A 14,617-nucleotide genomic window follows, 5' to 3' on the forward strand; every position below is an offset into this window, starting at 1 on the left:
CCAGTGACATGATGTGGGATTGAAGAACATGAGGGTCTGGCCATGGCCATGTCATTTCATTCCCTCCCTTCAGGTCATTGCCAGGGGCAGGAAAGGGACTCTCTCACTCCCTGAGGAGAAGGGTGTCCTTTCCAGGCAGGGGGAAATACATGGCCAGGAAGAGCCAGCCTTTGATGTTATAGTTTTCCCTGTAAATAGTTTTTCTTATTCCTTCTGTTATCAATATTGTTTCTGTTCCTGTTTGTTCTTTATCTTGTTGCTGTTCCCAGTAAATTGTTCTTATTCCAGCCTGGGATCTTTGCCTTTTGTGCTTTCCATGCGAGGCGGGAGGGCAGCGAGGGCAGCACGGTTTTAGCAGGACCAGGAAATTGGGGAATCCCATTCCTGAACCCAGGCCTGTGGAAACTGAGAATGCCAGCTGGTCCCAGCCCTGGTGGCCATGGCAACAGCCCTGGGAGCGGGTCCCTGGCTGGGGCTGTGGGAGCCTCTTCCCTCTGGTGCCCAGGGACAGGACTGGAGGGAACAGCTGCAGCTGAGTCAGGGCAGGCTTAGGTTGGATCTCAGGAAAAGGTTTTTCCCCAGAGGCTGCTGGGGCCCTGCCCGGGCTCCCCAGGGAAGGGTCCCAGCTCCAGGGCTCTCTGAGCCCCAGCAGCGTTTGGATAGTGCTGCCAGGCCCCGGCTGGCATTGTTGGGGTGTCCTGTGCAGGGCCAGCAGTTGGACTCCAGGATCCTCATGGGTCCCTCCCAGCTCAGCCAATTCTGTGGGATCCCATGACCCTGGGGATGGGACTGCAAATGGTTGCCATGGCAATGGGCTCTGGCTGCAGGCCTGAGCTGGTGTCCATGGCAACCACCCCTGGCATGGGTCTCCATGGAGCTGCTGAAGGACTGAGCATAGCAGCAGGGTCCTGGTGGTGTTTGCCTGATAAGGATCAGATTTGTCATAGGCTCTCAAAGGGGTTCCATGGGGACTTCCCAAGAGTCTTCAGGCTGTTCAAGAGCTGGAATGTCACAGGCAGAGTCAGGGGCTCCATGGAGACCTCCTAGGGGTTTCTGGGGATGGTAAAGAGCCGTGTGGTCAGAGGCAGTCACAGCCATTCCATGGTGACATCCCAGGGGACCTTGGGCTGCAAAGGCACTGATCTGTCACAGGCACTCACAGGGGCTCCACGGTGACATCCCAGGAGTCCCCAGGCTGCCAAAGAGCCGGGATGTCCCTGACACTCAGAGGAGTTCCTGTCGTGGGCACAGTGGGAGCTTAAGCAAAGGTTATTAGAGAAGCCCCTGTTGGGTCACGAGGTGCAGAAAGGATCCCCAATAGCCCCCACAGATCCCTCAAATGTCACCCTCCAATCAGAGATGACACAGACTCAGATCAGAAGGCTAAGGGCTAAAAGCCACCCATTTTTTCAATTCTCTTCTTTTATATCTTGGTTTGCTACAGGTGGACCTCACTGGTCATTTGCTCAACACATTTCACATGATTGGCCAATTAAGACAACACCCTACAGTAAACAACTTTATTGAAAAAAACCAACTTATTACAAACATTGTCAGGGCACCAGTTATTGATGTTTGTTTTACGTTGGGCCCTTCTGGGGGCTCCCTGGATGGGAGAAGCCCTCCTGTAGCAGTTCTGTGCCAGGTAAAAAGAGATTCACAGGACTTTTTTGGTCTTCGGGTTCTTGTTTTTTGCTATCTTATCTCAAGTTTTGCAAGCTGTGCACACCAGGTTCAGCACACTGGAAAAGCACCGTAAAATGGCTCTAAAATGTACAGTTTCAAGGTCTTTTAAAGTTGTCTCATCCAATTAATTGTTAAAACAAACATTATTTCTACTTATTGACCAATAACTCATCCTTTGACTGTCCACATCACTTCCGCACTGTGCTTTCCTTGACCAATCCCCCTGTGCCACCAACACTGCAGAAAATGGAGTAGATGAAGAAGAAAGGGACTACACCCAAATTCCTCCATCTTGCTTCCTATCTACATCATACTAAAAATCCCAAAACCTCAATTTCTCACCCAAGCGACATGCTATACTACTCTCAATTATCTATTTCACACTTTGGTAAATTCTAATCTATCTCAAAGTCTTGGAAGTCCTCACCATGGGCGAATGTGAAAGGCAGTGTTTCTCTGGGGATCAGGACCCCTCAGAGCAGACAGAGAAATATTCCCTGTGCCCTGGATTCCCACACATTTAACCCAAAATCCTTTAACCCTTAACATGTGAAGTTACCCAAAAATGTTCCAGGTATGTAGGATTAGAAGGAGAAGAAATAGAGAAGAGAACAAGAGAAGATCTATAGGAAGACACACACATACAAACCAACTGCTGAGGTTTCAGCATCACCACTAACAGAGGAACCCCAGAAGAAGGCAGGATCCCAACCCTGGGCTGGCCTCATGCTCCAGCTTTTAACCTCCTGGGCCTTCATGGGCCCGCCCCTGGGGTGGGACTACCACTTGCTTGTCCAATCAGAGTTAGGGTAGGCCGCAGCTGCAAGTGTGTGATTGATTGACAGCTCAGCCAATCGGGGCTGGTTAGCACCACCCCTGCTGTGTGATTGACAGCTCTACCAGTCCAGGGCTGGGGCCGGACCTCTGTCCCACCACAAACCAAGGCCTGACCCAGCCCTGGCCCCACACGGGCATTCCGAGCATCCCAAGGTGTCTCAGGACATCGATCTCATCCAGCTTCTGACAGTGACCATGGTGACACTGTGGAACCTCATGGAACCAAGGGGCCATTGTGACACTGTGGTGCCTCATGGAATCAAGGCGACCATTGTGAAACTCAGGGGTTCCAAGGAACCAAGGGTCCATGGTGACCTTGTGGAATCCAGAGTGTCACAGAGGAGCCATTGTGACACAGCGAGGGTGCATAGAGCTGAGGGGCCATGGTGACACATCAGGGCTTTGTGGAACCACAAAGCCATTGTGACACTGCAAGGCCTCATGGGAGCACGGGACCATTGTGACACTGCAGAAGCAAGAGGAATATTGTGACACTCCAGGGCCTCATGGAACCATGGAGACCATTGTGACACTGTGGGGGTCCCACAAAACCAAGGGAACATGCCTGTCAGGCTGGATCTCCTGGGGACCACCTGAAAGGTCCAGCTGACCTTGGCATGTTGAGGGCTGCTTCCTGTCTGCCCTTGCAGAAACCCAGGGCACCAGGAATATTTGTCTGCTCTGGGGTGCCCTGACCCCCAGGGGAGCACTGGCTTTGACCCTCATTCATGGAGAAAGTTTCCTGGACTTCAAGACAGACTAGTATCCACTAAAGTGTGAAATAGATTATAGAGAGTAGTGTAGGTGTATCACTTGGTGAGAAATTTACATTTTGGGATTTTTAGTATGTTGTGGAAGGAAGCAAGATGGAGGGCACAGGGTGTTTTCCTGGGTTTTTTCTGCATGCTTTTTCTTCCTTCTCCTTCATGGGTTTGGGTGGCATTTTGTAATTGGGCAGAAAAGTCTGCATTGCAGGTTCTTTGGGATGAGTTATTGGGTTAAAAGGGAAAATAATCTAGGTGTCAGCTCTTAATTGGATAGTTTAGTCTAAAAAGACCTTGCAACAAGAGATTGTTAGCCATTTTGTGCCTTCTAATGTAAAGCTGCTGAACTCACAGTAAGGACTGTTTTACTGATAACTAATAAACACTTGAGTCTGAACATGAACTACTGTCTCAAGTGCCTTCAGTCCAGACCCAGAAAAACTGACAACCCGTACCCTGGCAACTGTGGAATCCCAGATGCCCAGAAGCACTGGGGCTCTGGGCTTTCCTTCCTATGAGAGAGAACTATCCTTCTCCAGGGGCCCATGGCCGGAACTGACATTCCTACTGCAAAATCTGTACATCCAAGGATTGCTCCCGAGTGAAAGCCACCAGGACAGACAAGTCTTGCTGCCCTTGGCCTCTTGGGGGCTGCCTCTCAACTATTTTCCAAACACTGGGGCTTGGTGCTTTCCTTCCAATGGAAAACAACCGTTTTCTTATCCATACAGAAATGGCCGAAAATGGGATTCCTCTTCTCAAATTCCCTATATCCAAGGGCTGCTTTCAGAAAAAAGCGACCAGGACAGAGAGGTCTGGCTGGCCTAGCCCTCTGATGGCTGCCTTTCATCTGCCCCTCAAATACCAGTGTTCCATACTTGCCTTCCTACAGAAAAAAAACATCCTTCACCTCTGGGTGTCCATGTCTGAAACTGGGATTCCACCTCTAAAATACTGTAGATCCAAGGGTTGCTCCAGGCAAAATCCGCCAGTGCTGTCAAAATTGGCTGGCCTTGGCCTCTGGTGGCTGCCCCTGCAACACTGGGGTTGGGTTCTTTCCTTCCCATAGAGATCCCAGGGAAACTGTGGAGACCTCATGGAACCAAGGGGATCATTGTGGCACCACTGGAGCCCATGGAACCAAGGGGATCATTGCGGCACCACTGGAGCCCATGGAACCAAGGGGCCATGGTGACACAGCGGGGCTTCATGGAACCCAGAGACCATTATGACTCTGTGGGGCCTGATGAAACCGTGGAGAGCATTGTGACCCTTCAGGGCCTCGTGTCATCAAGGGGGCATTATGGCACCTCAGGGCCTCATGGAAGCAAGGGACCATTGAAACACTGTGGGGCCCCATGGAACCCAGGGAACATGGAACAGGTCTGGCTGGCTTGGCCTCCCAGGGGCCACGTGACAGGTCTGGCTGATCTTGGAATGTCAAGGGCTGCCTCTCATCAGCTCCTGGAGCACTGGGGCTCCGTGCTTTCTTTGCTGTGGAAAAGAGCCATCTGTCTTTTCAGATGCCTATTGCCAAAATTGGTACTCTCCCTAAAAAATTACCTGTATGCAAGGGTATCTCTCAGAACAAAACCTGCCAGCTCTGGCTGGCCTTGGCCTCTGGTGGTCACCTCTCATCTGCCCCTGAAACACTGGGGCTGTCTTCCTTCATTCTTATGGAAAAGAACCAGATTTCAAGGGACCACAGACAAAATTAGAATTTGGCCATCCAAATCCTGTATATTGGATTGCTCCTAGACAAAAGTAGCCAGGACAGGCAAATCAGGCTGGCCCTGTCCTCTGTTGATTTTCTTAGACTCTGAGCTGAATGTTTTCAATGGAAAACACCTTGGAGAGGGCTCAGAGATCTCCTAAGGAGGGATTTTGAGGCCTCAGGCACATGACCACTACATATGGACAAAGGAGCTTTGTGCTCTGTGCTGTTGTGGTGGTTTTGCATCACAGAAGTGATGTCCTAAGAGAAGCTGCTAGCAGTTTCCTCTATGTCTGACAAAATAAAATCAGTAATTAGCTTTGGGAATTGACAATCTTTTAAACCACTAAGAAAACTGTAAATGACTCTGTGAAGACACATGTTAAAGATGAGAAAGCCTGGAAGGGTCTCTTTCCCTTCTGGCTGTTAAAGAGGTAACATGGCTGACCCAACCCTCAGACAGCACGGGCCTTGTGGCTCCTTCGGTGGGGCCAGGCACCTTCCCAGGAACCCCGCCAGGCCCCATCGGCCACTGGGCAGGGGGAGGAGAAGCCATCAGCCCCCGGCCGTGCTGCTGCTGTGTTCTGGCCTGGCTGCTGAGATCCTGACACAGCCCCAGCGCAGCCACTGCAGAAACCTCCATTGTAAAACAGCTCCGGCCCAAGGACCGAGCCCGGCTGGGTCACAGAAACCTCTGCAGGCCCCGGGTGAGATATGAACTCTTTCAGTGCTTCCATCTTCCCTCGAGTGAGAGAAAAGGACAAAGTGCAGGGATTGTATTTGTGTTCTCCCCATGCGAAGGAAGGAATGATGAATCTGACTCCATGTTTTTAGAAGGCTAACTTATTATTTTATGGTACTATAATACATTAAAGATTACTAAACGAAAGAATATAAAAAGGATACTTACAGAAGGCTAAAAAGATACTAATGAAAACTCATGACTGTTTCCAGAGTCCCGACAGAGCTTGGCCCCAATGTGTCATTGAGTCCAAACAACTCAAAGCAGAAACCAATGAAACAACCACCTGTTGGTAAACAATCTCCAAACACATTGCAAAGGAGCAAAACACAGGAGAAGAAAATGAGATAATTATTGTTTTCTTTTTTCTCTGAGGCTTCTCAGCCTCCCAGGAGAAAAATCCTGGGCAAAGGAATTTTTCCAGAAAATGTAAATGCTACATGCAGGCACATAGAGGAGCAACATGAAGACACCGAGGTCAGTGAGGGGAAGTTGAGTCTCAGATGGGAGGGATGAGGAGATGCCTTGATATTGGGGCTGAAATCCTCCTGTAAAGCTATGGAGAAGGATGTAATTGATACATCAGACTCTCTTTTTCCCTATAAAGCCTTGAAAAGTATGCGGGAGATGACTTGTTCAGCAAAGGCCTCCATGCTAAAGGAAGCAAATGTTGAAGCAACTGTGATCCCATGAGAAGTTTGAACAGAGAAAAAAAAAGGGTGATGAGACCTTGTGCCCTCATGGAGAGAAGAAGATCTCTCTTCCCAGAGATAGATGATTTCAGAATTAGATGAAGAGAACCTTTGCTCTTAAACCGCTCATCTTTAAAGTAATACCCCATAAGTTAGCATGGCCCAAAACCACAGCTGTGGGAAAGGCTGTGAAAAAATGGGAAGGACTTCAAGATTGCAGGTTTTTGGGGTAGCTGCTATTCGTGGAAATTGAGAGAAACGAGAGAACTGTTTACTTATGGAGAAGTCTCCATAGTATGAAAGAGAGACTCCTCTCCCAAAGTGAACTGAACAAAGGCTATTCTACAGGTGATAAACTGACTGAAAATTCTAGGTTTTTTCTCTTTATATTGCCAGTAAGAAAGAAAAGGTTGTGGGGAGAGAAGTGTTCTGAAAGTTTTGTTCATTATTAGTAAATAATATTAAGAGTAATATTTATTACTAATTATTATATAGTAATAACTATTACTCCTATTATTTATTACTAATTATGAACTTTCCTTTATACCCTTTTAAAGTTTTGAGCCTACGTTGCCTTTCTCCTAATCCTGTCTCACCGAAGGAAATGAGTAAGGATATTCTAGTGAGTGCACTGGAAATTAGCCAACACTGAACCCACCACAATAACTGATGTGTTGGCCAAGAAATCTCAAACTGGCAAAGCAAAACCACTACAGTTCCTGATGAACTGCACAAGAACAGACAGAAATCACGGCACAGCCATGGTTTGTCAGGACTTGTTTGATCCTAATGAGCTCTGTGGTGCATTTGGAGCTGAGCCCTGGAGCCTCAGGGCCTGAGAGGAGATTGCACAAACCTTTCCAGGAGTCAAAGTCAGAGGAAACTTCCGAAGTGTCGCAAGGCATGAATGGGTCCCATTGAGTTCCATCTCCAACACAGGCTCCTCATGGACTCCTTGGAGGCCAGAATGGCACAAAGACCTCTCGGAGACTCAATGTAGAAAGGAAAATCCAAAGTACCTTAAAAACCTTGAGTATCTCAAAGCATTAATGAGCCCCACTGAGTGTCAGTACAAGGGACTGACACTCAGTGTCAGATCTCAAGAGACTCGTTAAATCAGATAATGGGGTCCATGATTGCACAAACCTCTCACAGAGTCTGTATCAAAATGGAAACACCAACTACCTTAAAATTACTGAAGTACCTTGAAGCATTAATGAGCCCCACTGAGTGTTGTTACTGACAAAGCCTCTCCAGGGACTAATTACAGCAGATAATTGGAGGCCATGATTGCACAAACCTCTCAGAGACTCCAAGGCAAAAGCCAAACCCAAAGTCCTTTGAAAACCCTGCAGTTCCTGGGAGCATGAAGGAGCTCCCAGGGCCATTCCTGAGCAAGGCTCCCCAGGGACTCCTTCCAGCAGATCCTTGAGGCCACGGGGATGTGGGCTAGGGGGGGATGCTGAGGGCAGGACAAGGGGCTGACAGTGCCCAGCCTGGCTGGGGCTGTGCCAGGAGGCCCCAGTGCCTCAGGACAAGGTGTCTCCTCCCAGCCCTTGGTGGCACAGACCCTGCTGTGCCCCAGGGCACCAAGACTTGGCTTCTCTTTGTCCCCACCTGTCAGCACTGCCTGCAGTTCTCTGCTCTGCCTGGGGCCTGGGGACACTTTCTCAGTTGTGTCCCTCAGTGGGACCCATTAAAACTGAAAGAAACTTTGGAGTGTGATTCTGACTTGGAGTTGAGAGGTTTCTTCAGCTCCCTCTCAGGGACTGATGTTCGGGGCCTGAGCACAAAGCCCCAGAGGGTGATTAAAGTCCTTGTGCTGTGTCTGTGCTGCTGAGCTGGGCTGGGCTCCTGGCACAGAGGCAGCTTCTGGTAACCAAGAAGAGCCTCAAAAGCACATTTCTCTTGATGAGCAGCTCTTCTGCCAGCCCAGCAGGGCTGGGGCACTGCGTGCAGCAACCCCGGGCACAGCACAGAGGCACAGAGAGCTTCAATCAGTCAGGGCTGGGAAGGTGCTGAGAAGTGCCTGGGGCAGAATCCCTGCCAGCCCTTGGCACAGGAACCTCTGGCTGCAGGACAATGCAGCTGCAGCTCCTGCAGTGATCTCCTAAACCTGGAACATCCCAATGCCTGCAGACTCTGTGAGTACAACTGTGGGTTTTCTTGTGCTGGGGAGGTGAAATGCTCATGAAGCTCTAACATGCTGAGGGGTTCTGGTCAGTTGTACAATCTTTCCAAGACAAGGATTTTGATAAAAATGAGGAAATATCTTGAGACTTTGTATTTAGTTTTCTACTACTGGATATCAGCAGGGATTGGGGGAAAAATATTTAAGTTTAATTTGAAATTATTATGAATGCTGACAGGTGCCTGAGATATCTGAGCTGTTACTTTTAGTGATCCATAGGTTCACAGGAGATCCCTAATGTGCTTGCAGCCACTCTGCCCTTGGACAGCAGCAGCATCACCTTTGCTGGACCCATCAGGCTCAGTCTGAGCTGTCCTTTCTCCAAGCTGCAAACAGAACCTGCCCCCAGCCAGTGCCCTGCAAACAGGCAGGGTTCTGTAAGGCCAAGGAGAGTGCACAGAGATTTGGGGTCTGTGAGTGCTGGCACGGAGAGATCAGGCACAGGGAAACACCTGCAGGAGGAAAATCTCCAGGAAGCAGAGAGAAGATCAGGCAATGGGAGAAAACAAAACCCAGAAATGCTGTGGAAGGGAGAATTTAAAGATATCCACAGGATCTCCTGCAGTGCAGCCCCTCCTTCTGAACAAGCCCCCACCCTCCTGTGCCCCAGCCAAGCCTCTGCCCTCAGGGCTGTGGCTCCAAGGTGTGCAGTCCCTCCTGTGCAGGCAGAGCTGCAGCAGAGCCGTGGGGCAGCTCTGCAGCCCCAGGCCCAGTTCCCTCTGCAGAGCACAGGGCTGGGAGCAGCTGCCCAGCCCTGGGGGCTCTGTCAGGGGGCACAGCTGGCTCAGGGTGCTGCTGACCCCAGTGCCGGCTCTGGGCAATGCTGTCAGTGCAGCCAGGGAAGGAGCTGCATCTCCCTCAATCCAATGCCATCATAAGGACACTTGGAAGTCTCCCTGAGATTTCAGTCCAAGCTGGGAGCTTCAATCCAGGATGCAAACCTGTCCTAGAGCATCTCTGAGTTCTAAGATGAATGGGGAAAGGCAGAAGTGTTGTGACACTGAAATTGCTGCTGGTTTGGTGAAATGAGCAATGTGAGTCCTTAACTAGAAATGTGGAGCTGGGCTGTGGTAGATTCATTTGCTCTCAGCAGTACCTGGGTGTTTGTAAGAGAATCTTGGTAGAGTGAATGTCCTCCATTTGGAAAAGTGAAAGCCCAGAGAAACTCCAAACATAATCAAGTGACAGACCATCTGCCCCCAGTCTTCACTCACCCCCTTGCGTCAGGGAACTCACTCTGTTCTACCACAGGAAAGCAGAAATACTCAGGGTTTCTCCTATCCAAGAACAGCAGGAGCAACATGGGGCAATATTATAAAGAAAACCTCAGAAATCTTAAACACAGAAGCATGTTCATGTGTGTTACAGACCAGGGTGTATGGGAATTGGTTTTTTTTTTGGTCTCAGGTAACTCCCCCAATTCCTCACTGTCCTTTTCTCGATGAACAGGTCCCAATAACCAGCCCCAGCAAATGTCCAACAGCAGCTCCATCAGCCACTTCCTCCTGCTGGCATTGGCAGACACGCGGCAGCTGCAGCTCCTGCACTTCTGCCTCTTGCTGGCCATCTCCCTGGCTGCCCTCCTGGGCAACGGCCTCATCATCAGCGCCGTAGCCTGCGGCCACCACCTGCACACGCCCATGTTCTTCTTCCTGCTCAACCTGGCCCTCTCTGACCTGGGCTCCATCTGCACCACTGTCCCCAAAGCCATGCACAATTCCCTCTGGGACACCAGGACCATCTCCTACACAGGATGTGCTGCACAGCTCTTTTTTTTTGCCTTTTTCATCTCAGCAGAATTTTCCCTCCTGACCATCATGTGCTACGACCGCTACGTGTCCATCTGCAAACCCCTGCACCACGGGACCCTCCTGGGCAGCAGAGCTTGTGCCCACATGGCAGCAGCTGCCTGGGCCAGTGCCTTTCTCTATTCACTGCTGCACACAGCCAATACATTTTCCCTGCCCTTGTGCCATGGCAATGTCCTGGGCCAGTTCTTCTGTGAAATCCCACAGATCCTCAAGCTCTCCTGCTCCAAATCCTCTCTCCGGGAACTTGGGCTCATCACAGTTAGTGTCTGTTTAGGACTTGGTTGTTTTGTGTTCATTGTTTTCTCCTATGTGCAGATCTTCAGGGCTGTGCTGAGGATCCCCTCTGAGCAGGGACGGCACAAAGCCTTTTCCACCTGCCTCCCTCACCTGGCTGTGGTCTCCCTGTTTGTCAGCATTGGCACATTTGCTCAATTGAAGCCCCCCTCCATCTCCTCCCAGTCCCTGGATCTGGCCCTGTCAGTTCTGTACTCGGTGGTGCCTCCAGCCCTGAACCCCCTCATCTACAGCCTGAGGAACCAGGAGCTCAAGGCTGCAGTGTGGAGACTGATGACTGGACACTTTCAGGGACATTAAACTACTGGCCAGTGTCTGCAAGTCACTTGTAATAAAAGTAATCTTTGATACTTCTTGTTGGTTCCATTTTGGAGGTTTGTTTTCTTTGTTTTACTTTTTTAATCTTGTCCACAAAGAAATGTCATTGTTTGTGCCATTTCTCATTTTGTTTCTCTCCACCTTCCCTGTGGCCACATACTGTGTCAATAAGGGGCTGCACTCTTGGTGGCTATAAAGGAACTAAAGGATCTCGCAGCAAACTTTTCTGCAGAGATGCCCTTTTTTTGCATTCTCTGGTGCTGCAGCAGCAATGTCTATGTGCAGAGGAGAGGGCAGGTCAGTGCTGGCACAGCAGCTTTGGTCTTGCTGGCCACACCATTCCTGATCCAGGCGAGGAGCCATTGGCCTTCTTGGCCACCTGGGCACACTGCTGGCTCATGTGTGGCCTGCTGTCCATCAGCCCCTGCAGGACCCTTTCTGCCTGGCTGCTGTCCAGCCACTCTGTCCCCAGCCTGTAGCACTGGGGCCAAATTGCAGGGCCTGGCCCTTGGACTTGTTAAACCTCACCTTTTTGGATTCATCCCCTGGATCCAGCCTGTCCAGGTCCCTGGGCAGAGGCCTCCTACCCTCCAGCAGATCCACACTCACACCCAGCTTTGTGTCATCTGCAAAGATGTCCTTGGTTCCATGGGGCCCCTCAGTGTCACAATGGCCTCTTGGTCACACCAGGCCCTGCACAGTCACCCTGGTCTTCTTGGTTCCATGAAACCTTGCAGAGCCACAATGGTCTCCTTGGTTCCATGGGCTTCATTGTGTCACAATGTTCTCATTGCTGCCACAGTTTCACAGTGCCATGGTCCCGCAGGGTGTCACAGTGGCCCCATGGTCACATAAGGTCCCACACTGTCACCATGGTCTCTGTGGTTCCACAAGTCCCCTCAGTGTCTCAATGGACTCCTTGTTTCCACAAGGCCACACAGTGTCACAACGTTCTTCCACATTCCTTGAGGCCCCATAATGTCACAGTGGCCCCTTGGTTACACAGGATCCTGCAGTGTCACAATGTCCCCTTGGTTCCATGAGACCCTGCAGTGTCAAAAGGGCCCCTTGGTTCCACTGGGCCCTGGAGTCTCCCAATGGTCTCCTTGGTTTTGAGTGTCAAAATGGTGAAACCCCTTGGTTACACCAGGCCCTGCAGTGTCACAGTGGTCTCTGTGGTTCCACAAGAACCCAGAGTGTCACGGTGCACTCCCTGGCTCCATTTGGCCCCGCAGCACCACAATGCACCCCTGGTTCTATGGGGATACACAGCATCACCATGATTCCCTTAGTTACACAAAACCCCGCAGTGTCACAATGGCCCCAGAGTGTCCCAATCATCAGAGAATGACAGAATCAAATAGGCTGAAAAAAAATCTTTCAGATAATCAAGTCCAACCAATGCCCCAATACTGCCTTGTCACCCAGACCATGCCACTAAGTGCCACTGGAGAGGGACAGTGACTCTGCCACCTCTCCCCTGGCCAGCCCATTCCAAAGCCCACTCACCCTTTCTGTGAAGAACTTCCTCCTGTTGTCCATCCCAAACCTCCCCTGGTGCAGCTTAAGGCTGTGTCTTCTTGTCCTGCCCTCCAGCACATCCACACTCACATCCAGCTTGGTGCCATCTGCAAATTTATGAATGCTGGACTGGATCCCCTCAGCCAGATCATCAGTGAAGATGTTAAACAGGACTGGGCCCAACACAGATCCCTGGGGGACAGCACCAATGCTTGGACACCTGCTGGGTGCAGCACCATCCCCACCACTCCCTGGGCCCAGCCTCAGCCAGTTCTTAAATCTCACAATGAGGAGGGAACCTGCCCAAGCCATGGGCTGCAGCTTTTCCAGGGAATGCTGTCAGAGACAGAGTCAAAGGCTTTGCTGAAGTCCAGGCACACAACATCCACAGCCCTTCCCACATCCACAGGTTGGTCAACTGGTCATAAAGAGAGACCAGGTTGGTGAGGCAGGACCAGCCACCCCTAAATCCACGCTGGCTGGCTCTGATCCCTTGGCCATCCTGTGGGTGCCCTGTGATGGCACTCAAGGCGATGTGTTTCATTTCCTTGCTGCACACCGAGGTCAGGCTGACAGGCCTGGAGTTCCCTAGATCCTCCTGCCAGTGTGACCCCATCCCCTCCTTGGGGATGGGGTCACACTGGCATCTTCAGTCCTCTGGGACCTCCCCACAGAGCAAGGACTGATGGTAAATGATGGAGAGCAGCTTGGGGAGCTCATCCACCAGCTCCCTCATCCCCCTGGGATGGATCCCATCTGATCCCATACACCTGTGAGCACCTGAGTGGCTCAGCAGGTCAGCAACTGCTTCCTCCTGGCTTCCAGGGGGCTGTTCTGCTCCCTGTGCCCATCTACCAGCTCAGGAGAACACTTGTCCTGAGGGCAACCAGTCCCAATATTGAAAATTGAGGCAAAAAATTTGGTGTGATTGAGGTGTTAAATAGATGAGACTTTTCCTTGTCTTTGGTTACTCTATTTTCTACTTCATCCAAAGAAGAGTACAGGTTCTCCTTCTCACACATTTTTGCATATTTTTTTAATACAAACCTTTTTTTTTTTTTTTTTTTAAACAAAAGCTCCCAGGTTAAGTTCTAATTGAGATTTTACCTCTCAGATTTTCTTTCTGTATGACCTAAGGACATCCTTAAACACTTCCTGAGTTTCTGGTCCTTTTCCTCCCTGAGTTCCCACAAAAGCTCCATAGGCAGCCAGGACAGTCATTTTCCTCAGTAGCTCATCTCTTGCCTCACTGGGACAGGCTGCTCCTTGCCCCTTAACATTACTTTCTTGAAGTGTGTCCATCCTTCCTGGACCCCTTTGTTTTTAAGGGCTGTTTCTCTTTAAAAAATCAGTACCTGATTCGGTCCTCACCAAATCAGCATCCTAAACAGGCCAAAGTCTGCCCTTCCTAATTCCAGTGTAGAAGTTTTGTTGCTGCCCCTCCTTCTTTCACAGAACATTGAAAACTTCATTGTTCCATGGTCACTGTGCCCCAGGCAGCCTCTGAGCCCCACATCTGCCACCAGCCTTTCTCTGTTTGTGAACAGCAGGAGACAGAGCTTTCCTTGGCAGTGGGAGTGTTACCAAAAATTTGGTAAAACAAAAAACTCCTTAACCCCAATGTAGCATGAAGAAGCAGCATTCTTTATTCAGCCAGGGGATGTACAGGGGACAGCTCCTCCCAAAGCCATGCATGCTGAGTACAGGAAAGTTTCTGTTTGTTTTCTGTATTTTGCACACATATTCATTGATTGTCCTGAACTAAACACACATATGATAATCATTTCCCCAAAATCATTAAGAGATTTCTCCTCACCTTTACCCATGCGTTCTTCTGTCCTGGCGGGTCTCTCTGGTGGTCCCTGGTGGTCGTGGAGCCCAGTGTTCCAGTGGGCCTGGCTGAGCTGGCAGGACACTGAGGCTGGTGAACTTCCAGTTCTCCTTCTCACACAATGGGCATTGTGTGCTTTCCATAGCCGTGGGGTTTTGGAGAACAAGCTCCAGGTGTGAGCTCACCTGGTGTAGACAATTTATCATCTGGTAACAT

General features: G+C 50.2%; 1 protein-coding gene across 1 annotated transcript; it reads left to right on the forward strand.

Annotated features, from left to right (window-relative positions):
• Positions 1-10,098: 10,098 nt before the first annotated feature.
• Positions 10,099-12,490, forward strand: LOC132334972 (olfactory receptor 14I1-like). Its single transcript, XM_059861093.1, has 2 exons — positions 10,099-11,016; positions 12,434-12,490. Exons 1-2 carry the CDS (start codon positions 10,099-10,101, stop codon positions 12,488-12,490), a joined length of 975 nt encoding a protein of 324 aa, XP_059717076.1.
• The last annotated feature ends 2,127 nt before the right edge of the window (positions 12,491-14,617 follow it).

This window comes from Haemorhous mexicanus, chromosome 16 (genome assembly GCF_027477595.1).
Source record: "Haemorhous mexicanus isolate bHaeMex1 chromosome 16, bHaeMex1.pri, whole genome shotgun sequence".
In the NCBI taxonomy this organism is placed as follows: Eukaryota; Metazoa; Chordata; class Aves; order Passeriformes; family Fringillidae; genus Haemorhous; species Haemorhous mexicanus.

Coding starts and splice junctions, on each gene's coding strand:
- LOC132334972 (XM_059861093.1), top strand. CDS start 10,099: ATGTCCAACAGCAGCTCCATCAGCCACTTCCTCCTGCTGGCATTGGCA. Junction 11,017..12,433: donor GGAGACTGATGACTGGACAC/TTTCAGGGACAT, acceptor AAAATCTTTCAG/ATAATCAAGTCCAACCAATG.